Source organism: Mustelus asterias, chromosome 4 (assembly GCF_964213995.1).
Source record: "Mustelus asterias chromosome 4, sMusAst1.hap1.1, whole genome shotgun sequence".
NCBI classification, from domain to species: domain Eukaryota; kingdom Metazoa; phylum Chordata; class Chondrichthyes; order Carcharhiniformes; family Triakidae; genus Mustelus; species Mustelus asterias.
The window spans coordinates 108,858,729-108,886,714 of NC_135804.1; the positions used below are offsets into that span (position 1 = coordinate 108,858,729).

General features: G+C 38.8%; 1 protein-coding gene across 4 annotated transcripts in view; it reads right to left on the reverse strand.

Moving 5' to 3' along the window:
- siah2l (seven in absentia homolog 2 (Drosophila)-like) overlaps positions 1-27,986 on the reverse strand; it is a 184,066-nt gene that overhangs the window by 112,382 nt on the left and 43,698 nt on the right. The window contains exons 2-3 of one of the 4 annotated variants that reach the window (XR_013497654.1): positions 18,509-19,380; positions 12,075-13,590 (exon numbers count right to left, since the gene is read on the reverse strand). The exons of 1 other annotated variant lie outside the window; for it this stretch is intronic. Coding sequence is in view for 2 of the 3 variants with exons in the window: in XM_078211569.1 (XP_078067695.1) it covers positions 18,829-19,380 (552 nt within the window). In the remaining variant the exon portion in view is untranslated. Of the gene's footprint in view, positions 1-12,074; positions 13,591-14,193; positions 19,381-27,986 lie in introns of those variants that run through there. 2 more of the 4 variants (XM_078211571.1, XM_078211569.1) reach the window with 2 other exon arrangements.

Here is a 27,986-nt window from a genome sequence, read left to right on the forward strand (position 1 = left end):
CACATTCTCCCCGTGTCTGCGTGGGTTACCTCTGGGTGCTCCGGTTTCCTCCCACAGTCCAATGATGTGCAGGTTAGCTGAATTGGCCATGCTAAATTCTCCCTCAGTGTACCCGAACAGGCGTCAGAGTGGGGAACTGGGGGATTTTCACAGTAACTTCATTGCAGTGTGAATGTACGCCTACTTGTGACGAATAAATAAACTTTACTTTACTTTACATTTCCTTTAAATACAGAGCCATGAAGAGTAAATGTTAATAACACTTCCTACATAATGTCAGAAAAGAATGAAATGCTTTCCTCTTCTGCCCAATGAATATGGTTAATCAATTAAATCAATGCATAGGTTTTGTTTAAAGATATTGTCATCCTAAGTTCAAGTTACTTTTCAACCATTTCTTCAAACACAGAGCTGCTGAATCCAGATTCTCAGATAACATAAATTCATAAAACCATTAAATATAACTAATCAGAAGCAACAGCCTCCCTGTTTTCCGACTAGCAAAAATTCAAAATGAAGCATTTAAAAAGTGGTTAACAATGAAATCCATAGATGTTACAGACCAACAACAAACTCTAAAAATAGCATTAGTGTATTTGGATATTCAGAAAGCATTCAAGGAAAATATAACATAAGAAATAGGCTCAGGAGTAGACTTTACAGTCCTGTGAGTCTATTTTGCCATTCAATAATATCATGGCTGATTTTTTACTTTAATTCAATTTTTCCATTATAGCCGTCTTTCTCTTCATTCCCTTTATCATAGAATCATAAAATGGTTATGGCTCAGAAAGAGGCCATTTGGATATTTCAGTCTGTACCAATTTTGAAAGAACAATGTAGTTAATTCCTCTTCCCTGCCCTTTTCCCTTAACCTGGCAATTTGTTTTATCTTCAGATGCTTGTCCAATTCCCTGTGAGAAACCACAATTGAATCTGTCTCCATTATCCTGTCAGGCAGAGCATTCCAGATCCTAACAACTTGTAGTGTCAAATAATTTTTCCACACATAGCCTTTTGGTTCTTTTACCAATCATCTTAAATCGGTGTCTATTGGTTATTGACCATGCTGCTGATGACAACAAGTTCTCTCTATCCACTCTCTCTAGACCCCTCATGATTTTGAACTGCTCCATCAAATCTCCTCTCAACCTTTTCTTCTCTAAGGTCCAAATGTCAATGGGCCTTAGTCTTGACTATAATCAATAATTACCCTTCTGGGGTAGTACATCAAAATATCAGGTTTGATTAGAATCCCTCCTGATGCCAAGAAGCAAAACACAGGCTTATCATTATCCATGACAGAAACAAAAATAATTCTCTTTTGTCTGCATGATTTCTTTCGCGGGTGTGCGTGAGGAATTTCTACAACTGCTTACATCAATCTTAAATTGATGCAGGTGATTTGCACTTAATACATACAAGGTGCCACACCAGAGGTTTTAACACAAAAGTATGGCTCACTGGGGGTAATAGCATGGATTGAGGATTGGTTAATGGACAGAAATCAGAAAGTACAAATAAACAGGGCATTTCAGGTTGGCAGATTCTAATTATCAGTGTCCACTAGTCTATATCATGTCTTAGATGAGGGGAGCAATGGTAAAATATCCAAGTTTTCTGACAATACAAAGTTAAATGGGAAATCAATGGTGAGGAGGACACAGAGTCTGCAAAGGAATATAGACAAGTTGGATGAGTGAGCAAGAACATGGCTGATGGAATACAATGTGGGGATGCATGAAGTTATCCACTTTGGAAAGGCAAATAGAAAAGCAGAACATTTTAAAAAATGTTAAGAAACTGGAAATTGTTGGTGTTCAGAGGAATCTGCGTGTCCTTGAACATGAATAACAGAAAGTTAACATTCAGGTAGAACAAGAAATTTGGAAGCAGTAGGTTTATTAGTCGCTGTTACAAAGGGATTGGAATACACAGGTGAAGATGCTTAAGTTGAATTGTATAGATCCTTGGTATATGAGGTCACTCCTGGAGTACTGTGTGCGGTTTTAATCCCGTACCCAAGGTTGGATATACAAGCGTTGGAGAGAATGTAATGAAGATACACTGGACTGATTCCTGGGAGGAAGGGACTGCCTTATGAGCAGGGAATGAGTAGACTATGCCTATATTCCCTAGAATTTAGAAGAATGAGGGGTCAGCTAATTGAAGCATATAAATTTCTTAAGGGCTTTGATAGGTGGATGATGGGAGGATGCTTACCCTGGCTGGGGAGTCTAATGGTAGTCATGATGTGGAGATGCCGGCGTTGAACTGGGGTGAACACAGTAAGAGTTTTAACAACACCAAATAAAGTCCAACAGGTTTATTTGGTAGCAAATACCATTAGCTTTCGGAGCGCTGCTCCTTCGTTAGATGGACATTTCCACTCCATCTGACGAAGGAGCAGCGCTCCGAAAGCTAATGGTATTTGCTACCAAATAAACCTGTTGGACTTTAACCTGGTGTTGTTAAAACTCTTACTGGGGAATCTAAAATATGGCGTCACGGTCTCAGAGTAAGAGATTGGCTATTTAGGACTGAGATAGGGAGACATTTCTATTTGAGATAACTCAAAAGGTACTCAGGGAGATGGGATGGTGCAGAAAGCTGGAGTTAAGGTAAAGGATCAACTATGATTATATTCAGAACAAGCTCGAAGGGCTGAAGGCTCCTGCTCTGACCAAGACCACAAGAAACTACAAAGGGTTGAGAACGTAGCCCAGTTCATCATGCAAACCAGCCTCCCATCCATTGACTCTGCCCACACTCCCCACTGCCTCAGAAAAGCAGCCAGTATAATCAAATACTCCACACATCCCGGACATACTCTCTTCCACTTTCTTCCGTCAGGAAAAAATACAGAAGTCTGAGATCGCGTACCAACTAACTCAAGAACAACTTCTTCCCTGCTGCCATCAGACTTTTGAATGGACCTACCATATATTAAGCTGATCTGTCTCTGCACCCTAGCTGTGACTGTAGCACTATATTTTGCACCTTCTCCCCTATGTCCTGGTCCCTCCATGCCATGAATCATATGTATTCCAATACATGTGACAATAATAAATCAAATCAAAGAATGTGCTTCCTCTCATTTCTTTTGTGCGTACGTTCTTCTGAGAGAAGTTAGAAGAAATGTATTTATAAAGAGAGTATTGGGGCAAGGAATGTGGTAATTGAAGAAAAGACCATTGCATTTTTAAACAAAGATTCAATAAATATTTCAAGTAATGAATGATACAAGGGTTCAGGGAAAGAGCTGTGCAGTATCATTAATTTTGGATTGCTCGAGCAAAGACTTAGCAAAGACTCAAAGGTCAAAATGGTACCCTTCAATGTTATAAAATGTTATAGTTGAATGATTATCCACTGCTGCATAAAATGAAGCAGAATTTGAACAAAAGGTTAAAACATAAAATCAAGGATTGTTTGAAGCGATTCCACCCTGGACAATGGTATTTAAACATCGCTTTGATGAAATCAGAAAGTTTGCCAAACAAGTTACAATCTTTGTATTATTATCCTGAACAGTTTGTTGTCAGCAAATGTTAATCTCCAAATTGAAAATAGCTTTAATTATTCATTTGTTGTGTTGCCACAAGGTGGCATCGTTAAAATGGCAATCAGTCCATTTAAGAAAATTTGCAGATGAGGTTTTACATTAGAAAATAGTCGCATATATCCAAGAATCACTAATCTTCTGAAGTACAATTTGCTATCCTATAAAACTTCTTTGAAATTGTTTAATAACTGATTCCAGGCATTCATGGAATTAACCAGATGGCAAAAATATTGCTGTTGTCAGCACAGGACAACTTTCAATCAGGTGTTGAGAGTCAAAGAAATACACAGCACTTTGTGAGTAACAGTTTCCAAGTTACGTTCTGTACTGAAGTTTCACACCTGGATCACAGTGATATTTAGAAAGGTAACCCAATAATACCCTACCACAGGACAACAGTGAGCTTTAACATTTATTTTAATTTTAAAAAACTTCCAGGTGACACTGCAATGCCTTTTCACTCAGGAAAGACCTCTACAGTCACATTTAACTCAATCTGTGCTATCAATTTGAACCAAACAAGGAAGTAGGCTGAAGTGTACCTCTGCATTGTATTACTTACAGTACTGTTCCCAAGTACTAGATGCCCAAGTCTCTATATTGAACACTGAGCAAAGACATTCCGTCCTACAAATTCTCTGTTGGCTGAATTTCTGGAATAGAGGATGATACAACCAGAGGTATAACTGACTGACATTGGAAAACCATCAAAACTAGCTTTGAACAATTATTTAAATTGAAAATGAGAAAATAGAATTACAATCAATGCCTTTGCAAAGTGAAAGCACTATTAAATAACTTTCCCCATAGTGAACAGTGGAAGACATGAATTAGTCTGGAAAAAGATAAATGGAGTAATAATGATAATTTTTCTTTCCTGTTGGTCAGACTAGAAATTTAGTTGGGGAAGTAAGAACTAAAGCATACTTTCAGAATGAAGCCCTGTAAATGGTTGAGAAATGAGATATGATCATGTGACTAATAGGGACCTTCATTGCCCACCAAATTCTTTCAGCCACACTGGGGCGGACATTCCTAATTTTGGACAGTTTTGCACATGTCAGCAGACAGAACGTGTGCCTGAGCTGGGAAGTATGAGGCTGCCCTAGCTTAGTCCTTGAGCCTCAATATTATTAATTGGGCAAGTAACCAATGGCTTTCATGCCTTCACAGGCAGCTCACCCTTCGAAGAAAATGATATAAGGCTATAAGTGCTTAAGAGTCAGTCATATCCCCGACTTGGGCCTTGTAGATAGTGGACAAGCCTTAAGGAGTCTAGAACTGAGTCACTCACCACAAAATTTCCAGTCTCTGAACAGTATTTATATGGCTGCTGTTGTTAAGTTTCTGGTCAATGGGGACCACCGGTTAAGTGTGAGGGATTCAGTGATGGTAACTTGTTTTTTAATTTTTTTTCATGGGATTAGGGAATCGCTGGCAAGGCCAACATTTGTTGCCCATCCCCAATTGTTCTTGAACTGAGTGCCTTGCTAGACCATTTCAGAAGGCATTTAAGAGTCAACCCCATTGCTGTGGATCTAATGTCACATGTAGGCCAGACTAGGTAAGCGTGGCAGATTTCCTTCCATAAAGGACATTCATGAACCAAATGGGTTTTTACAACAATCGATGACAGTTTTCATGGTCACCATTTATGGTTCACATTTATAAACTGAATTTAAATTCCACTGGCCGCCATAGTGGGATTTGAACCATTCTCCTTGGAGCATTAGCCTGAACCTCTCAGCTATAAGCCCAGTGAAATTACCATTCTTCCACCATCATCATTGAACATCAAGTGAAGATGGTTAGATTCTCTCATTAGAGACAGTTATTACCCGAGGGTCGTATGACATGAATATTGCTTGTCACTTAACTGTCCAAACCTGAGTTTTGACCAGGTCTTGCTGCATGTGGACACGAACTACTTCAGTGTCTGAGGAGTTGCAAATGGTGAACACTTGCAATTATCAATGAACATCCACACTCTAACTTTATGATGGAGGAAAGATCATTGATAAAGATACTGCTAGAGGATCAATAAAAACCAGTGTTTTCAGACTCTTGTTATTCCTAATCTCCCCCCCCCCCATACTGATTCTACTTCCTGACCCTCTGAGCCAAGCTCCTTTCTCACGACCATCTTTACGTCACCTTTCATTATTAGGGCTCTCTCTCTCTCTCCCGTTTCCATTCCATTTATCTTTTTGAAATTGTAACCTGAAATATTTATTTTCCAACTTTGTAACTAATTTCAGGTTTATGGGATCAGGGCCCTGATGCTGCACTGTGTTTGGAGCAGTCACCCAGCGCCAATTTTGCCCAATTTGGCCAATTGGTGTTCAGGCGGTATACTGGCCATTCCATTAAATACAGTAGCCTTGCCCTCAAAGCTGGAGGAGATGCAGCCTGTCATTGTAGATGAGAGAGAGTGCACTTACATTTGAAGGTATCCTGGCAGCAACATAGTATGTTTCCTCCAACCTCTGTTCTTGCCCCCATATCATGGCAAAACAAATCTACCCAAGTTTCTGTAACGGCAATTATATGAAAATCTTTTATCTGTAGTTCATCTATCGTGTTCCAGATGCTTTGTGCATCCAAATAGCCTTTAATTTCAAGTTTTTAGTACTATTCTTCGTGCATATGGCTTTTGCTGATGCACCATTACCATTAAATCTTCATACTTGTCCTATTCTGTCTTTGACCAGGTATCTACATTGCTCTAGTGCCTTGAGTTTTCTAAATTTTGTTTCACCTCACCACACCCATCCCTCCCACTGCACCCCAACTCTTTTAGTTTAAGTCCTATCCACACCTGTAGTTATGTAGACAAGACTGTTCTCTTCCTGTTGGGGAGCACTTCAGCGGTCACAGCATTCGGCCTCTGATATTCGGGTAAGCGTTCTCCAAGGCGACCTTCACACGACGGTGCAGAGTCGCTGAGCAGAAACTGATAGCCAAGTTCCGCACACATGAGGATGGCCTCAACCGGGATATTGGGTTCGTGTCACACTATTTGTAATCCCCACAGCCTGCCTAGACCTGCAGAGTTTCACTGGCTGTCCTGTCTGGATTCAATACACATCTCTTTAGCCTGTCTTGATGCTCTCTCCACTCACATTGTTTGTATCTTAAAGACTTGATTAGTTGTAAGTATTCGCATTCCAACCATTATTCATGTAAATTGAGTTTGTGTCTTTATATGCCGTTTGTGAACAGAATTCCCACTCACCTGAAGAAGGGGCTTGGGGCTCCGAAAGCTTGTGTGGCTTTTGCTACCAAATAAACCTGTTGGACTTTAACCTGGTGTTGTTAAACTTCTTACTGTGTTATGCAATTCACCAGGGAGCTGATCCAGCCTGGTTTAAGTGGAGCCCATGATATGAGAGTACCCTCTTTCCCCAAGAATCATGACCCTTTCTTCCTGCGCCATCAGTCGCGTGTTTAATTTTCTACTCTGCTTGACCCTGCATTATGTTGATTGGCATGATGTGGAGATGCCAGCGCTGGACTGGGTAAACACAGCAAGAAGTTTAACAACACCAGGTTAAAGTCCAACAGGGTTTATAAACCTGTTGGACTTTAACCTGGTGTTGTTAAACTTCTTACTATGTTGATTGGCACAGGCAACAATCCAGAGATTATTAGCTTTGAATTTCAATTTGTACCCTAGCTCTTCAAACTCTCTCAGCAGAACATCATTCGCAGTTCTACAGATGTCATTGGTTCCTACATGGACCACGACAAGTGGATCTTTTCCTCCTCCCAGTCCAGGTTTGTCTGCAGTTACAGTCTTTAACTCAGAAACTGAGGAGGCAACACAACATATGGAATTCATGATTGCAGCTGCAGAGAACAGTATCTATCCCACCGATTGTACTGTCCTCTATTATTATCTCATATCTTTATCTGCATCGACTTGAATGACTTCCTTCACCATGGTGACAGGTCAGTTTGCCCATCCACACTGCAGTCCTTTTCTCATCTACATAGGTAGCACCTCATACCTGTTGGTCAAAGTCAAGGGCCAAGGCTCCGCCATCACTACATTCTGAATCCTTATACAAGCTTAACTCTCAGTTGCACCCTCCTGTCCCTGACCATTGACCAATTCTAAAGTTCTACTTTAGATTGCCTCCTGGAACAAAATGCCCAGTTAACTCATTCCCTTACTAATACCCTGCAATGCCTGCAGCTCAAACTCCACTTTAATAACTGTGAGCCAAAGTTGTTTGAGCTGAAGTTACTTACTGCAGATATGTCTGCCTGGGTTGCAATGCTCTCCATAGACTCCCACAAATTACAGTTAATGACAAACCAGCTGCCTTGCTATTTCTAGCTAACCTCGTTTAATTATTTGGTTAGCTGTTCAATTACTAACTTAGTTAAGCATTATGTTATTGTTTCCGAGCTTGGCGGAAGGAGATAAACACTCATCAGCTACTGAAGATGAAATAAAAAGCAGCAACCTCCTGCCCCTTTCCAAAAATTCCCACTTTCACGAAATTCCCGACTTCCATACGCTTGCTTGCAAAGGGCTCCTTTTACTGCAAATCTTGTGCTCTACACTGTCAAAAATACCATGGATATCGGAACATCAGCCCGGAGGGAACTATTCATAAAACACTTAATCCACAAGAGCTGCGTGACCACTTGTGTATTTCCAACATATCTTGCTTTTACTTCAATATTAATCCAGTTTTCCTTTGTGGTCATCAGTGGACATACCACGTTGGCTTTACTGAGGGTATGTTCCAGTGCAGCTGCTCCTTTGTCAGGGTTTTTATAATTGCATGAAACTGGATAATTTTAAACTTGTTAGATCTTAATTTGCAGTCTAAATGAAAAATTTCACATTCATCTTCTTCATCTGTCTGGGGAATTACTGCTTCGTAACCTAATATTTTGCAAAGAAAACAAGCTCAAAATAAACATGTGACAAAGAAACTGTGAATCTATTCCCTTAAGGGAAAGAGCAAGTCGAAAAATGAGATAAAAATAACAGTTAAGCAAAAACTTCATGGGTATTGGAACACAGGCAAATATTTCAGACCATCACATTAGCCTTAGAATTTACAACTGGCTAAAAATTGCATTTTAATGCAATATAAATCCTTTCTGATTTTATGCTATCCAGTTTGATTCATTCATATTGAGGTTAATTTTGTATTAAATACAGTGGTTAACACTGCTGCCTCACAGCTCCAGGGTTCCTGGTTCAATTCTGGCCTTGGGTCAGTGTGTGTGTGCAGTTTGCACATTCCCCCCATGTCTGTGTGGGTTTCCTCCCACAGTCCAAAGATGTGCGGGTTAGGTTGATTGGCTATGCTAAACTGACCTTGGTGTCAGGGGGATCAGCAGGATAAATATGTGGGGTTACAGGAATAGGTTCTGAGTGGGATTGTGGTCAGTGCAGACTTGATGGGCTCTTTCTGCACTGTAGGGATTCTATTCTATTCTACAGCATTTTACTGGAAGTCATAATGGAATGATCGTTATATACTTATCCATTTTAATCATCATTTTCTCACTCTTTGTGATGACTGCTTTTCCCAAAGTATTTTAATTAATTAAAACTTTTTTAAAAAATCAACCTTAACAAGGCATCAAAATGCATTAATCCAAGTTTACTCCAAGTCTATTGCGAAATTCAGGAAAACCAAAAGACAAATGGTGGTTTAAGACTCTGACAGGTAGAATATAAAGAGGACTGCACAAGAAGGTACATGAGCCCCGAGGTGATCCAGAGTGGAACTTAACTGGAAGTTTGTGCTGGAGAGTTGTGGACTGATATTCAAGGAGATTACATTTATTGCTATTTGGAATGGAGTTTTAAAGTCAGACTATCTACACCAAAATTTCTGTTGCACTCTGATTAACTTGCTTCACTTTTGTACAAAATGTTAGGTTATTAAATAAGAGCCTGAGCCAAGCTTGCGTGCAGTGTGTTGGTAAGAATAATCTCTTAGTTGTGGTATCATCCTATCACGATAGATTATACAGGCTGGGGCTCCTTTCAGAAAAGAGAGGGCCAAGGGATGATCTGATAGAGCCATTTTAAGGTTGTGAAAGGGTTTGAGAGGGTAAGTATAGGGAAAATGTTTGCACTCATCAGGGAGTCCAGAATTAGGAGAGAGCCACCACAAAATTCAATGGGGAATTCAGAAAGGACTTGTTTACCCAGAGAGTGGTTATAATGTAGAATTTGCTATCACATGGAGTAGCTGAGGCGAATAGCACAGGAAAGGAACTAAACACAAGAGACAAAAGAATAGGTTATGCTAATATGATTATATAAAAGGAGGTGGGTGAGAGGATGCTTGTCAGGAGCATAAATATTGGCACGGAGCAGATGTGCTGAATGACCTGTTTCTGCATTGTGAATTCTACATAATACAGAATCTTCCGTCGTGGCCTGGTATTACAAATTTGTCGTCAACAGTTAAAAGTGGAAAAGGTAAATATTACCAAGAATACTACAGGAACATGTTTTAGCTCAAGACCTATAGCAGTACTATTTTCATTTAATTGTATCAACCTTCCTTTTTCTCAAAATATGAATTCAGAGGAGGAAAATGATAATGGTAAGATGCAAATTAATCTGCTTTTCACCAAAAATGGGAAATAATTCATTCCTGAATCAGATCTCTTGTACACTGATCAATGCATCTGTTACTGAATGCCTGGTACCTGCAAAAAATCTGAAGCATTGAGAGGTGTAACATCATACTTTATTGTACCAGGCTCAAAATTTCAGCATGGCTCTTTAGTAAGGCAAATTGATAAGGCCAAATATCATGCCAACTTATCTATTCAATTCTACATAACTCAAACTTTTAAAAATAGTTTGTAATACTATGTTTTAATTCAATAGTTGTTTAGAAGTAAATAATGCAGATTTTAAAAATAATCAGCAATCCAGGGTGAAGGCAAAAATCATAATTCTGTAGCTGGTTTTATTAAAATCCGTACACATCAATTCTACCTTTTGTTTTGCTCATTTGACTTTAAAACTAGGACTTAGATGTGGCAATCTGTAAACGCATCCTTCGCAAAGCAGTTAATTATCCATTTCATTATTATCCTTTTTGCTGCTTTATGGTAGTGCATGCCATATAATCACCACCTTCATTATGAGATCGGAGGCCCAAAGTCTGGGGATGCTTGGGCTCATTATTTGAGCAGGGGTGTTAACATTAAGTTGGAGGCTGCTCAAAAGTAGACACTGCCAAATTTAACTCCACCAAGTGTTAGCCTCAACTCAGTGATGGAATTCACCAAGTCAGAAGATTGTGGGTTCAAATCTCACTCAGCACAATATCGAAGCAGTGGAATATTGAAGGGAGTGCTGCACTCAGAATTGTAGAAATTTACAGCACACCATGAAGTTATTTGACCCATTGTGTCTGTACTGGGTCGTTGAAAGAACAGATGTCTTTACTGCTTAGGAGTTGAGGTCACAATCAGATCAGCCATTTTATTGTATGGCAGAGTAAGCTCATGTGACTAAATGGCCTACTCCTGTTCTTGTAATCCCACAGCCTCACTTTTTGTCCTGGACTCCAAATTCCCCATCCTCAAATACCTGTCCAACTCACCTCTAAATATACCGAATCAGCTTCCACATCTTTTCAGGTAGAGCATTCCAGATCCCAACAACAGTGAAAAAAATTATCATTTGCTCTCTAGATCTCATCAGTGATTTTCCACAGAGCTTTTGTCTTATTCACAAGACATTAAACCAAGGCAAACCTACCCACTCTGGTGGATGTGAAGAACCCCATTTGAGGAAGTGCAATGGAGCTCTGTGGACCTGGTCAACATAACTAAAACCAAAGCATTTGGCTGTTTGCAGGATATTGGTGTGTATTAAGTGAGGATCTTCGATCAAAGGATCAAGATGTAGAATCAATTTGGATGGAGCCAAGAACAGCAAGGTGCAGCAAATATTGGTGGGAGTTGCTTAAAGGCACCAAACTATAGTGGTAACTGAGTACAGTATAAATCAAGAAATTAGAGCTGCATGTAAAATGGTTAATACAGTAATAATGAACGATTTCATATATAGACTGGATAAACCTAATTAGCACTAATTCTGTGGAGGATAAATCCCTGGAGCATGTGTGAGATGCGTTTCTGGGCAGTACATTGAAGATCCAACTAAGGATCGGGCTATCTTAGATGTAGTGTTATGTAATGAGAAAGGGTTAATTAATAATCTTGCTGAAAAGGAAAATTTAGGAAATAGTGACCATAACATGATAGAGTTTTACATTAAGTTCGAAAGTGATATAGTTCATTCTTAAACTAGGGTCTTACATCCAAACAAAGGAAACTGAAGGACAAGTTGGCTATGGTGGATTGGGAAAATACACTAAAAAATTTGTTGGTAGGTGGGCAATGGCTAGTATTTAAACAAGTATCACATCGTCTATAACAAATATACAATCCTCTTAAGACACAAAAACCCAACAGGAGAGATGATTCAACTGTGGCTAACAAAAGTTAAAAGATCCTCAGAACAAAGGAAGTGGCTTAGAAGGTTGCCAGAAAGCCCAAGGATTGGGAGCAAATTAGAATCCAGCAAACAGGGACCAAGAAACTGAGGAAGGGAAAAGAGAATAAGAAAGCGAGCTAGCAAGGAACAAAGGTGCACTGTAAAATCTTTTCTAGATAAGTAGACAAGTCGTCTATCTTTAAAGACAGAAAATGATGGAAACTGAAGTAGTTTGATTTGCCAGTGTTAGTCGGATCCATTCCTATAAATTTGATCATATGCCATTTAATCACATGGCATTTAGAATCAGGAACAAGGAATGAAGAGAGACCAAACCTTGATGTTCTGGAATTTGGAAGAGGAAAGAAACAAATACTGAAGGTCAGGATCCTGAAAAATCACTGATGTTGCAAAATGGTTCAGGAATAAAGTCTTATCCTGTACTTACTGTATGCATCCCTCAATCAACATAATTAAAGACACAACGCTGGACATAGTCAGCATTTCTGACAGCAATTATGGAGAAACAGACCTGAAATCTAACTCTGCTTCTATCTCCTCAGATGTTGCCAAACTGGCTAAGTATTTCCAGCAGTTTCTGCTTCTATTTCAGATGCCCAGCATCTCTAGTATTGCTGTTTGTGAGAGCTTGCTGTGCACAAGTTAGGTGTCACGTTACCATAACGGCTCTAACTCAAAAGTACTTCACTGGCTGTAAAGCACATTAAGACACCCTGAGATTGAGAATGGCACCATATGCAGGTGTTTCTTTTTCCTTTCAAAACATTATTTAACAGAAATAGTGTGAATTCTGCCACACTAAGCAGTTTGGGTAGGTAGGGCATACCTCCATTGCAAAGGAAAAGTGCTAAAAAAAAAGGTTTTGACATCGTGCTTGCACTAGTGATATTCATATTGTGAATGGAGAGAAGTATTTCTGGAAAAATGTGGATGGCATAATATATAAACAATTCCTGTGGTCAGAGCCTCCAGAGTTAAGCTCAAGAAAATGACAATCACCATGGCAAATGTTAAAAATATGGTTATAGTTTAAATAAATTTCATGACACATGCAGTACACAATCCACGAATGACAAACACGAGATTAATGAGCCCTTGGATTTTACTTAAGTTTGCACACTTGTTCCAGAGCTTGAACATAATAGGAATTTTCTAATGGCTAACTGGACCTGCTCCGCCATCATACACCCCAGAAGCTATGGCAGCAAGGTGATTGCAGTCTCTAGGGAATTCCAGATTATTTAATAAACTTTGGAGGCAATGAATGGTTGGAGGCCCAAGACAGCTGCAAGTTGAGCCTTGAGTAGGAGAGTGGTAGGTTCCGGTTGTTAAGAATTGGAAAACCTAGGGGATTTCAACTTCAGCATTAGTAGCTCTTGTACAAGGTCTGTGCAGGCACAATATTCAGATGCTTCTCCCAGGTTCGTAGTAGACATACAAGATCAATCTTCCATTCAGGGAGAATCATTGACAATCCATGACTGTTGTTAACCATGGGTAACATCTACAAAAAGAAAAATAATTATATTTCAGGAAGCTTCTGTCAGGTCAATATTGTTTTTCACATATAGACGCTGCTCAACTTGAGTGTTAAACCCTTTTCTGTTTTATTTTAAGATTTCCAGATTCTCCTATATTTAGTTTTACTTTTAAGAGCAGTACTATTAGCCTTAGCTTTTGGGTTTCCTGTGCCAGATAACATGCTGTGGAAATACATGCTCCAACAGTAACATGAGCATCTGACCAAAGATGTAAATGTTTTTGAAATATATATCTAAGATTCTTGATTCAAAGTAGTCACGACTTGTATCCGGTCTTGTCAATAACTGGACAGCAATTAGGGAGTAGGCCAATTATTCCCTTCTTCAGATGCATTGAGGCAAATACCTCCCAGAGCTAAAAAAAAATTAAAGGATTCAAGTGGGGGCCATTCTTCCTGGTATGACTCAGCTACTGTATGGACAAATGTGCTGACCTTTCCCACACCAACCTTCTCACCCAAGTGTTAACATGCATAGAGGGAAAGTAAATATCTTCAGTCAGAACCTAGATCTTTTAAAAAGAATACTTATTGGCAGCTTTGGATAAATAAAAACAACAAGTGTAATATCATTGTAAATTGTTTTAATTAATTTATTGCAATTTGGATACAGAGCAAATAAAGAAATAGGTTATTTTGTACTAGTACAGAACAGTTTTCCTGATTAAAAAGAGTGGTCACTTCAAAACTAAAGTTTTACTGTGTTTCAACAGCCATTCATGATGAGAATTAAACAACTTTTTAAACAGAGAACTATTTGTTCTTTCAGTACAACAAAACATACATAAAAAAGAAAACAGCACAGAAACACAAATATATAAAACAAAACAGAAAAACTTTGTACAATACAAATGTTAACACCTGCTCAACAGGAAATCCACAGTATCCAAATTTGAATTCAAAAATGTACATTAGCATAATTACCAAAAGTAATTTAAAAAACTCATACAGTATAAACTACCATGTTTGACAAAATTCAAAGCAACCCTGTTGGGTTTTATTTGATTAAATTTATTCAATGTACTGCTGCAACAGAGTATAAAACATGACTATAATAAGCACACTCATTTCTATGCTTTTACTCTGGTTAATTTCAGCTTTTCTTTTTAAACGGCTGAACTTTGTAGTTTCAAAATGTTAGTACATCAAAATTGAGCACTGATCTACCAACTCTTCTCATGGATCAAGAAGCAGGTTGCATTTACTATAAAGCCTGCTTTAGTGAAGAAGATTAATTAAAATGTATCACAGATCCACTCATATCTTAGCTGGATTCTTTTTGATCAGTGCCCAGAAGGGTAGATTTACTTAACTTTAAAGGACACCATTCTTTAAATGAAGGTGCATTTCAAGTATTGAGTCAAGTTAAACCATACAACTGGTGTTGGGCATGATTGGGATGGGGGGGGGGGGGGGGGGGGGGGGGTGGTTAAATCAGAGAATTCTGTCTGAAAGACTTTTTAGCCTGAACACACTTGCCCTTCTCTTATTGTTCTTAAAAGACTGTCTTCTTGGGTAGGTTGCCACTAAAGATGACATATCATTAGAGTAAACCATAATGTGTTATTTGGAAATATGACAGATGGAGAAATGAAGGATTAGGATCCCTTTGATTATATTGGAAAGGGATCTGCAAGTCAGGAAACAAATTGCATTAACTTTTAATTAAATTTGGAATAGCCCTAATAATTTCAAAATTAGTGAGATGCATTTTTAAAAATTCATTAAAAGCAGTTTATTGAAACCTCTGGAAAATATCCATTAAAAAGTATAACCATCTCTGTACAGGTTGCCATTTTACAAAACTGCATACAGAGAAATATACCCTGAAAGTAAGAGAAATACACATTATGTATGCAGTGCCAAGGGGAAGGTGAAAAAACAGTGCATTTTCAACTAAGAAAAAATTGGACAGTAAATAAAAGTCTCTCGCATTTTATCTCAGAAGGGGTAACGAACAGAAATTGATAACTCAGCAGGTCTGGCAGTATCTGTGGAGAGAAAAACAGAGTCAATGTTTGGAGTCTGTGACTGTTTCTCTCTTCATAGATGCTGCCAGACCTGTTGAGTTTATCCAGCATTTTTGTATTTCAGATTTCCAGCATCCGCAGTATTTTGGAGTAAAAAAAACCCAGCCTGGTATGGTGCAGAATAACTCTAAGAGAACGCAGTTTTGCTATTGTACTTAAGAAATAGAACTCGAATTAATCATTGCTAGTTGCCACTCGAGAGATATCTTAGAGTGGCAACTGCCTTAAACAAGACCAGGCAACAAGTACTGCAGACTGTTTTTTTGTTGATTATACCTTCTTCACCACCACATTATCCTCAGCCTATCCAGTCTTCAATAATGTATTGAATCTTTCTTGTTGCAAACTCTCACCTCAAACTGGTAAATTGCTGAAGCATTATTCAAAGAGACTGGTATTACATCAGCTACAACAGCTGAAAGACTACACTGCTCTGAATTTTGCTGGTTTCAGTGTGTGGATTGCTGCCAAACTACATGCTTAGGTCTTCCCTGAAAATGAACCCCCAACCCCGCAGAAGGAATGGTAGTAATAAATAGGCACAGCATCACAAAGTAACAGAAGTAGTTTTGAAGAGTACATGGATTTATTACTTCCTAACCATAAATCACTTTTTTTTGATCTTCTGCTAGTCTGTCAATGCTACTTGGCAGCTCCACGAGCCCGAATGCAGGCATCACAACTGTGCCCACAGGAGCAGGGTCATCATTATCAATAAGACCTTGGAACTTTGTTCCTACCAGACGTGTGGAACTTGTGCAAACAATACCGTGATGTTTTGACACTTTAATAGGATACTTCTGTCAAAATGCTGTACGCATATCTGGAACTCAATTCAGCAATTAAACTCTAAATGAGTCAAAGGATACAGCAATCAGGCAGGAAAGTTGAGGTTGAAGATCAGCCACGATCTTATTAAATAGTGGAAGAAATGTGCGGGCTGTATTGCCTACTCCAGCTCTTATTTCTTATGCTATTACTCTGGTCATTAAAGTAAGTTAAACATGGGTGTTTCTGGGCACACTTGCACATAATTCATTGAGAAAAATCTTGGAAGAGTGCAAAGTTAAGTTGTCATTTACTTAAAAAGCCATAAATCATTTCCTAACAGCTACCTAAAAATAGGTAGGTTACAAGTCCCTTTGCTTGATCTCCACACAAGGTAGGTATGCTGTTAAGCTTTCAACAGGAGTATTTTCTGCATTCTATGCTAGCACTGTGCAAGCGATGGCAAAGCCTCAGGTGGTTTACTTCACATATCACAAGACTTATTTGGACCAAAATGCCCTATATTTCACATTTTAGTTATATTTTCCCTTGAGTTTATATGCTGGGTGAGGAATTTGCCATGTTTGAGTTCCAACCTGGAATAAATCCAAAGAATTAGAAAAAAGACTCCGTTATTCAAAACCAATCACAGTAGGCAGTGTTACAGAGATTTTCTCCAGATGAAGACAAACACTAGACTAATCTAAATTCCTTGGACGGGAGATGTTCGGTTCACCATCAGATCCACTTTCATTTTCAATCACGGAAATTACTACTTTAAAAATCTAAATGCTGCTCAAAAGATTAGGTAACCCTACACCTTGAAATATATAAAAAATTAATCTGTACATTTAAATCTGAATCAAAAATTTTATGAAATTTGTGATGGTCTGCGGATAGCAACAGATATGTATGCAAGCCAAAGCAACTGGGTCCACTGTCACTGAATTGCACCCATAGTGATTCAGAGAAGTTGGTCCGAAGGCCTTTTATTAATTTGTATGAGCTAAGCATAATGATGTATGGTAAAAAGAGAGACAGGGGATGAGAGCCATAAAACAAGCTGAGGTCATGTGTGTTCCAGTTTGAAAGTCTCAAAATAATATCACCCCATTGGATGCAGCATATTATGAAAAGTTGGTTTTATCTCCTTTGGAGAGATGGGGTAGAGAGAAAGAGAACAGAAAGATAATAACCTTTACTATTACCTCATCCTTTTTTTTTACATTTACAAAAATAATTGAAAATGGCCAACTACTCGACATAATTGACTAAAGTAGATAAACCACACGTTTCCGAGAATTTTATCATGTTCTTGGTTCTTTAGTGTTCTGCTAGCATGTTGATTAAATTCAAATCTAACTTTAAAAATTCATTTAAACATTGCTTTGCTTAATATCATTTAGAAGTCAGCAAGCTCCTTATAGCTAACAGTTGTAATTCATTAATAAATACTGACTGGCTCTACATAATTATTCTAGCATTTCAATTTTTTTTTAAATTAAAAGTTACAATTGAATCAGTGAACCTAGCTGTGCAGTTCAGCCACAAAGCTAGCCAACGTACCCACACATACACTTCATGGAGCATAGTAACTTCTCTCGTTCACTATACAAATAATGAACAGATTACTCAAAACGTGAGCCTGCAGTCAACATTTACACATTTGATTAGGCAATTTAATAACAAATAATTTGAATAGAACTGAATCCAATACAAGTAACTGCATACAGATATAATAGGGATTATAAAGTTAAAAAACTACTGATGCTAGATTTATCCACAACTGCTTTTCCCATTGCTTCTCTTTGCAAGTTTGTTCCCACCTTACCCAAGAGAAAATTGCAACAAAACCCATCTGTCATGGCAACAAATAAAGAATAACCCATGCAATGGCTTTTCACCATTACTGATCTTTGTAAATAATAGTCAGATACTGTTCTCCTGAAGCATATTTAAAATAGGCACAAGCATCTACCGGCTTTGCATTTTTAAGTACTGATGTGGCGCATAATGTAGTTCTATACACTGGACCCGTATATAAATACATCTCGAATAATTTGCCTCAAATAATTTGAACTTACATTTCACAAAGCAGGAAAAGATAACTCTTTAAAAAAAAAAGGGTTGAATCACTTTTCATTTATAAAACAGCTGCAACAACTTGTGTTTGTTTTGGTGTTTTTGTTTCCATCTTCTTTTAGTCAGGCTTGGAACCACGTGCTGAGCATGCCTTCATTACATTCCATTACATGCACGCATGGAGCAGTCAAATGGGCTAGCACCAATCACACAGGCAAGGTGCTGAAAAGTACATAGAACTGCATTCTTCTGCCTACTGTATCTTCTGAATCGAAAAACATTCCTTTGTTACATGTACACTGCTGCATTATAACAACGCAATTCAGCACATTGAGATTGTAACGTTAATACCCAGGTTCCCATGATCTGCAAAAAGATGAGCTATGGAGGTGTCAAAGACTAAACAATCGCTATTCATGATCGCTGCTGCAACCCCATCATGGATTGACCTTGGGGTGGCCTCCCATGTGAGGCGTCTGCGGTTTCCATTCAGTTCTAATCTGTAGGCAAAGTTTTCAGCTTGCTTACGTGTGCCTATTAGAAGGACAATAGCAAAGAATTGCTGGTGGCCTTCGTACTTCTCTTGTTTCTCAAGCACCAGCATGAAGTGGTGACCAAAGCAGGACTGCATCATAACCCAATCCACGGCACCAGGTAGGTTGATGTCAGTTGCCAGAAATACTATGTCCTCTCCTTGCAGAGTTGTAATGCTTTTATGCGTATGCATGAGGTGAGGCATGACTGCCTCCAATGATCCTTGCCACTTGCAGGATGCTCCTGGGCAAGGGCACATGTATGGGCGAAATTCACACACCTCTTCATGTTCCGGCTTTTCCGTGTGGTGCAATGACAAGATACAGCCAGCTGAAGCGTACTACATTTGGGGGTGGAAGGAAAGAAAAGAAATACATCAATTAGTATAACAAATAGATTTAAAATGATGCACTGCAGAAAACCATAAAACCTGCAGTCTTTCTACAAATTTCAAGCTTTCAAGTCTTGTAAGATAAAAATGAAGTAACAGGACCAGCATTTGAGTAGAGTCCAATATTCAATGTATGATATCTTTTACATGATCCATTAAATAAATTCACAAATACCAAGGAAAAGTTACGCTATCATGTAGACAAACCATCTAAACAGGTACAGCCTCAATGCAAATTTAAATACTTTGGCAACAAGAGCTAGGAGGCACCCATGCCGCTTCCTACATCTTGGAATTACAAATCCCAAAGTATACAAGGACTTCATTCTATGCCATCCCTCAGATGTAATTAGTTTAGACAACAGAAGAGACTCTATAGCAGCAGGGAAATCTAAACAATTCCCAATTCTTTTTTTAAAAATCAGGCAAGAAAGACCACGAAGGGAGAAGCTTCTAACCAGAGATTCTACTACTTTCAAAGAACAAAGCTAAATTGTAGATGCAATCTTAATATTTCCACCTGCTAAGCCTTCAAGCTTATTTGTTCAATGTTCATATACAAATGAAAAGTATAACTGCAGCATGGCTAACTGTAGGGCCTTAAAAATGAAATTACTACTCGAAGTTATGATACACAAACTACCAACCCAAAACTCAACTCAAAAATGTGTTCAGTTCAAGTTAACAGAAAACAAGAGAAAAGCATTGGAGGCAACGCAGAGGAAAGCCACAAGGCTAATTCTACTGAGGATTTAAGCTAAAGGAAAGATTGAAGAAATCGGAGTTGAGATCATTTGAGAAGCAGCCTTAGAGGTACACAAGAAAATTAAGGAATTGAAATGATAAACAAGGAATAGGAGTTTAAAATAAATTGTAGGTGTTCAAACCAGTACAAGATAAATTTAATTACGAATGATAACAGGAAGTTTATCACACAAATTGATCAATTTATAAAATGAAGTTCAAAATAAAGCAGTGTAAGAGAAACCCAGAAATTATTCAAGAAACAACTAGAAAGAAGAGGGGGGAAAATGTGAGCCTTTTTCAATGGAGAATCAAATGGTCACCTTTACACACGTCCATGAGTAAATTGGCACAGCTGCTTTTCTAATTAAAAACATTTAAAAGCAAGAAAGTTTACAATTTCTGCAAGTATATTCCATTGAATGTTGTGCATAGAAAAATCACGACTTCGCTTTTATTTTTAAAAGGATCAATATTCACAAAACAACTGGTTTGTGCTATTTTTCACATCCATCCTTTGTAATGAGAGATGAAATTGAGACAATTTGACTCGGATTATCAAGCCACAAGATAGACAGACTTGTGGAAGCAACTTTGATGGTTTAAGGAAAATTGGGATTCAACTGTAATGGAAATGGTGCCCCACCCATGAGGAGGTAAAGGCTGAATATCACTTAAAGGAAATTAAGACCCGATAAACAAGAAAGAGCTCCTCAAATTGAAGGCAGTGACTCATGCCAACTTATGGCTCCATAAATACTAATATATGTCTTCAATACTTTCCATTCATAACAGATGAACCTAGGAAGGACTGGGAAGCCTCTTAACCATGGGGAGCCAAGAAGAGAAAGACTTGCTTGATACAGTGCCTTTCACAAGCACATGACATCCCAATGTGTTTTACAGCTAATGTCTCAATGAGGTGGTTAGGAGAGCATAACAAGAGCAGCACCAAGAATACTGAAAAATATGAGGTGCCAACCTGGTAATGCTACAACAAAGGATTACATGCATATCAAACAATGGATGCACCATGTGATAAGTCAGAGCTATGCAATCCCAAAGCCAATGGATCAGATCAAAATTCTGAAGTCCTTCCACTGAATGTTGGTAGACAATTAAACAACTGACTGGAGGAGTAAGTAGGTAGCTCCAAAAATGTTCCCATCCTCAATGAGAGTGAAACCAAACGGATCAGTGCACAAGACACAATAGAAGCACTGGGAAATATTTTTAGCCAGAAGTACAGAGTGGGTGATCGATCTCAGCCTCTGTAGAGATCCCCACCACCATAGACACACTATTCTTCAGTTAATTCAATTTACTGCATGCGACATCAGGAAACTACTGAAGGCACTGGACACAGCAAAACCATCCCAGATGTAGTACTGAAGGGCTCTGCTCCAGAACCAGCTTTCTCGTACAGCTACAATACGGCATCTATCCAATAAAAATGCAGGGCAAATCTCAATCATTAACAAAATGATGAATGATGTTGTTGGCAGTGCCATAAAAAGACATTTACTCAGCAATAATCTATTAACCGATGCTCAGTTTAGATTCTGCCAAGGCTATTGAGCTCCAGACTTTATCACAGCAATATTCCAAGCATGTACAAACAGCCAAATTCCAGAGATGATGTGAGAGGGACTACATTTAACAGCAAGGTAGCAGTCAGACCAAGGGTGAAATCAAGGAGTCCTAGCAAAATTGAAGTCAATGGGAATCGGGGAAATCTCGCTTTTGGCTGCAAAAGGAAAATGACTGTGGTTATTGGAGGCCAATCATCTCAGGCGCAGAATGCTGCTGCTGGAGTTCCTCAGGGTAGCATTGGCTCAACACTTTCAACAACGACCTTCTTTCCAACATAATGTCAGAAGTGGAGATGTTCACTGTGATTGCACAATGTTTAGTACCACTCCCAAGGTCTTGGATATTGAAGCAGTCTATGCCTGTATGCTGCACGACCTAGACAGCTTTCAGGCTTGGGGTGAGAAGTGGCAAGTAACATTCTAGCCAAACAGTGACAAGCAATGACCATCTCCAACAAGAGAGAATCCAACCATTTCCCCACGACATTATTGTTGAATCTCCCCACCATCAACGTCGTGGGGTCTTATCACCGACTAGAAACTGAACTGGACTATATAAACATATAAACACTGACCACAAAGCAAGTTAGAGACCGGAATAACTCACCTTCCCACTCCACAAAACCTGTCTACCAATGACAAGGGGCAAGTTAGGAGTGTGATGAAATATTCTCCAATTGCCTGAATGAGTGCAGTTCCATCAACACAAGAAGCTCAGTTTGGTCCCATCCACCATCTTAAACATTCACTCCCTCCACCATGGTTTCCCAATAGCAGCAGTCTGCACAATGTGCACTGCAGCAATTTGTCAAGGCTTCAACAACAGTACCTTCCAAACCTATGACCGTTATCACCTAGAAGACAAGGGAACCGATGTGTGGGAACACCACCACCTACAAATTCCCTCTAAACCACATACCATCCTGACTTGCAACTGCATCACTAATTTTGGTTTTATGAACCTTGGTGCACAGGAGTCTGGATAAACTTGCAACTCAAAGATTTCTGGTCTTTTGGGTTTGTTTGTATATTTTTAATGAGGTCTTACAACCCCTGAAGTTTTAAAGGGGTTGAAATTCAATGATTCTGAAAAAAAAGTAGAAAGGCTTTATTGTTACTTGCAGCAGTGATTCAGTGACACAGACATAGAAAAGACAGGAGTTGAAAGAAGCCACATTTAGTGTGGATGAGAGACAAAAAACAGGAATTTTCAGCGAGTGGGATTGTAATTAACTGAATCATCAGTTAAAGGATTCAGTAAAGTGATCTATTTAGCAGAGATGCTACTGGAAGACTAACTCATTTTTTTTGCTCTGCTGCTTAAGAAACAGAGTTTAAAGTACTATGTTGGGTACTTCGGGAAGAGATACTAGTTGGCAAAAAGCATCAAGTGGAGGCTCAGGAAGTCACTGGAAGAAAACCATCTGCAATTGTGCCAGTCCTAAACAAGTCGTTTTTGTTAAGCAAGTGGTAACTCTTCACTGGTTTGTGTGCCTGTAAAGATATTTGCTGGGGTAGAGGAATTGTGGGAATTTGAGTTATCTTCTCATGTTTGTATTGAGATCTTTCCAACATTTTTGACTTGTGTGATATGGTTCACTTTTCTTATTTTAATAAATATTTTATTCTCTGCATCAAAAGTTCATCAGTAGACTCCTGTGATTTTTTCAGTAACTTTCCTCCACGACTTAAAAAAAACCTTAAGGATCTATCAAGCCAGGTTTCACTCTGAGATCTGACTTGTCCAGTATTAACAGCAGCAGTAACAATATAGAGACTGCAGCAGTTCAAGAAGCTCATTCATCACTACCTCCAAGGACCATTAGGGATGGGCAAAAATACTGGCCTTGCCAGTCACTCTCCAGTCCAAAGAACAAAACAAAAAATATCTTTGAAGTGTAGTCACTTTTGTAACACAGCAAATGCGGCAGCCCATTTATGCGAAGCACAATCTAACTCTTATTAATATGCATTTACAATAGAAGTCAATAATATTGAATAGGAGCAGGAACTGTGACAGATATCGTCCGTGTTCGCTAACATTACTCAGTACAGATCAGGGATCTAACACAAGTCTTTTCTAAAGGGAGAACTTGCATTCATATGGCACCTTTCAAAAATTCACTACATCTCAAAGTTCATAACAGTCAATGACATAGTTGCAATGTCTTCACTGTTGCAATCTAGGAAACAAAGACAGTTTTCGTACACAAAGGTCCCACAAACAGTAATGGCCAGAAAATCTATTTTACTGATGTTGGTTCAGAGGTAGATAAATAATAAGTAATGGCCAGGACATTGGGTGGTGTAGGAGGAGCTTTTCACATACTACCTTGAAATAATGTCACAGAACCTTTTACATTCATCTACGAAGGTAAACATCTAACACAGTTCAACCCGTCATTCGAAATGCCAATCTCGCAGAGGATACCACTCCCTCTATGTATGACATGTGTATATTAGCCTGGATTCTAATCGCAAATGGTTCACTGCAATCAGAATTTTTAAAATAAGATTTACATCATGAATTACTGTCTAAAAAATCAAGGGAGAAATAATTTTCCCCTCACTGTTAAGTTAAACTTCTGCATATTTAGGTGCACTAAAAATAAATAGCACAATTGGGACAATATAAAAAGGTGACTGGGTTACCATGAAATCTCTGCTAAGGCATCAATTCAGTATGGTTAAGTTGTTGAGTCAGAGAATTGTGACATGATTTGTTACAGATTTAGTACAAGACTTTCAATTAAATTGATGGGTTTTTAAAATACATCTGCTTGTATGCTTCAGGTAGATCACGATGGAAGATTTGGAATGACAAATAATGTTCAACTGTGGGTATTATGTGGTGAGCAAGATGAATTCTCAAAATTCACATACCCGTTGCCAAAGCTTTAAAGAATTTGGAGAAACCTAGATCTGGATATTCTAGTGGATCTCTCTCTACAGAAGTGAGGATAAGTTAACTGAGTCTATGACAAGGCATACAATTTTGTCCTTGTACAAGATTGTGGTCAGGTCTCATTGTGATATTGAATGCAGTTTTGGTCTCCTCACAAGGTGGATGATACAGAGGCTTGAAAGGATGCAAAGGAGAGCCACTCGTCTAATTTCCAGGATGAAGTATCTTTATCATCAGGATAGGTTAAAAAAGCTTCATATCTACACTGAGAACAACAAATTAGGAGCCATCCAAATGAAGTTTATAAGGCGGTGAAGGAATAAATTCTGTGCCAGTTGGCATATTTGTTCCAATTAAATAGGTTAGTGAGCACCTCTGTCACAATTTAAGTTGTGCAAGGCCTGATCTAGGTTCAATATCAGAAGGTTATTTCCCAAAGGGAATAGTGGACCTTTGGAACTGGCTACCATTTCCTATGGTGAATGCTGATTTCCTGAATTCCTGCAAGGGAGACCTGGACATATTTCTAAGTCATTCTTATTAAGCAAAAGAAAACTCTCCAGAAGGGTGTATTTAACATGAACTTTTCTGCTTTGATGACAAATGCAAAGAGAAAAATTATTTCAGGTTCAATCAATGTGAAATTCAACGTGGGCAAGTGCGAGGTCGTACACTTTGGAAAAAAGAATAGAGGCATGGACTATTTTCTAAACGGTGACAAAATTCATAATGCTAAAGTGCAAAGGGACTTGGGAGTCCTAGTCCAGGATTCTCTAAAGGTAAACTTGCAGGTTGAGTCCGTAATTAGGAAAGCAAATGTAATGTTGTCATTTATCTCAAGAGGCTTGGAATACAAAAGCAGGGATGTACTTCTGAGGCTTTATAAAGCACTGGTTAGGCCCCATTTGGAGTACTGTGAGCAATTTTGGGCCCCACACCTCAGGAAGGACATACTGGCACTGGAGCGGGTCCAGCGGAGATTCACACGGATGATCCCAGGAATGGTAGGCCTGACATACGATGAACGTCTGAGGATCGTGGGATTATATTCATTGGAGTTTAGGAGGTTGAGGGGAGATCTGATAGAAACTTACAAGATAATGAACGGCTTAGATAGGATGGACGTAGGGAAGTTGTTTCCATTAACAGGGGAGACTAGGACGCGGGGGCACAGCCTTAGAATAAAAGGGAGTCACTTTAGAACAGAGATGAGGAGAAATTTCTTCAGCCAGAGAGTGGTGGGTCTGTGGAATTCATTGCCACAGAGGGCTGTGGAGGCCGAGACGTTGAGCGTCTTCAAGACAGAAATTGATAAATTCTTGATTTCTCGAGGAATTAAGGGCTATGGGGAGAGAGCGGGTAAATGGAGTTGAAATCAACCATGATTGAATGGTGGAGTGGACTCGATGGGCCGAATGGCCTTACTTCCGCTCCTATGTCTTATGGTCTTATGGTCTTATGGTCTTAATGTGTGTTAAGAAATTGGGGTCTTTAATAAACTGATATTTTCTGAATAGTACAGAACTTTTATGAAATTAGCTAAAGAGCAATGATTCCCTCTCTGGAAAAGCAATTTCTAAACACTTTGACTTCTAAACAGTCCCTGGAAACAGCAAGGTCACTTGGTTCAGGGTGTCATGTTGACATTCCCAAGGTGGTATCTTATTTCTGCTAGTGTTTATAAAGGGATAGGATATGACCCTCAGCATGATGTAAACTAAAAAGGTGACAAACAGGAGAAAAGGTAACCACTCTGATATTTTGGATAGCTGTTCTGTATCCATTGGTCAGAGGGTTTGAATAGATAGACGATCGACAGAGGATTAGCTACCAGCCTCCAGAGAAAAGGTATATTAACATGCACTCAGGGACAGTGGGGGGGGGAGGCGGCGGCAGTGCTGGTGAGGTGGCAATGGTCATCAGGCCTTCTTCATATAGAAGAGAAAGAGGGGAAGCAGGAAGACTGAGGCAAGAGTTCCCCAACACTTTGAATAGAGAACAGAATGTTGCCATCACAAGCTACTGAGATCAACACACCCTGTGCCAACTGTCAATTCATCATTTGGGACTGGTAAACTGCACTCAACTGTCATGGGCTGTATACTTTTTCTGTATATTAATTAATGCATCATATCAAAACTGTTGTTCATCTTAAAATTTACAAATAGTTGACTGCCTTAGATATCTGTGGTCCCAAATCCAAAAATCTTAAAAATGCAACACACATTCTCTAAAAGGTGAGGAAAAAGGTAGCCAATAGACAAATACACTAATGTGTTCCTTTATTTCCATTTTAATTTTGGCAACTTGTAAACAACGAGAAGTGATAGTTGATTTTTTAAAAAACTTCAAGACATACTTCAAAAAGTGATTTAGGACAACTGAAAATTGTTGTCCTAAACAAGGACAATATTATGCATCAAAGGCAAAGAATTGCTGCATTGTTTTAATTTATTACTTAAATGATAATGTAAAAAATGTAAATTAACTTGAAAATTAAAAGAAATTAAGCAATAAAAAGATGATTGCTCCAAACAATGGAAAAGCCCAAGCCAATTTACAAGCAAGGATTCATCAGAAACTTCCAAGCATTTGCCCCAAACCTCTACAACTTGTGGATCAATGAGCACAACTCCAATAATAACATCTCAGATAAAGCAGCCAGATTGATTGGCACCACGCCCACCACCTTAAACATCTCCAGCCCTGTAAGGTGGTGGCGACAACACCTCCAGCCCAGTAAGGTGGCAGCGGTGGCGACACCTCCAGCCCGGCAAGGTGGTACATTCACTGCACTCAACCAGTTATTTGGCAACTCTGTTTAATAACAATCCCACCTTGGATCTTTAAATCATAGAAAAATTGTAAGCTGAATCCAAAGTTGCCCTACATAGAAGTCAAAATAAGCCAAGTTTTTACATGAATCACAGCAGAAATGTTTATTCTGATATATGTGGATGCAGTTAAAATTAAAATTATGGACAATAATTTCTTGATCCAAGTTAAATTGGGCAACTAAGTTAAAACCCCAATTTAGGGCCATCCTTCAGGAATATACTATGAATGCAATAACAGCCTACTAATTCAGTCCTACATGTTGATGTGCCATTTTATGCAATCCATTTGGACGTTCACAGTGCAATGTTTCACATAAGAAATTCCGTCACATGCCTGACAAGATTCGATAGATGGATATATTGCTTACGTGAATTAAATTAAGGAGCCAAATGGAATTAAAAAGGGCTGAACTACCCATAGACAGTTTCCAGTCAATTTACTAATTTTGTATATGCTACTCTTTCAAACAACCTATT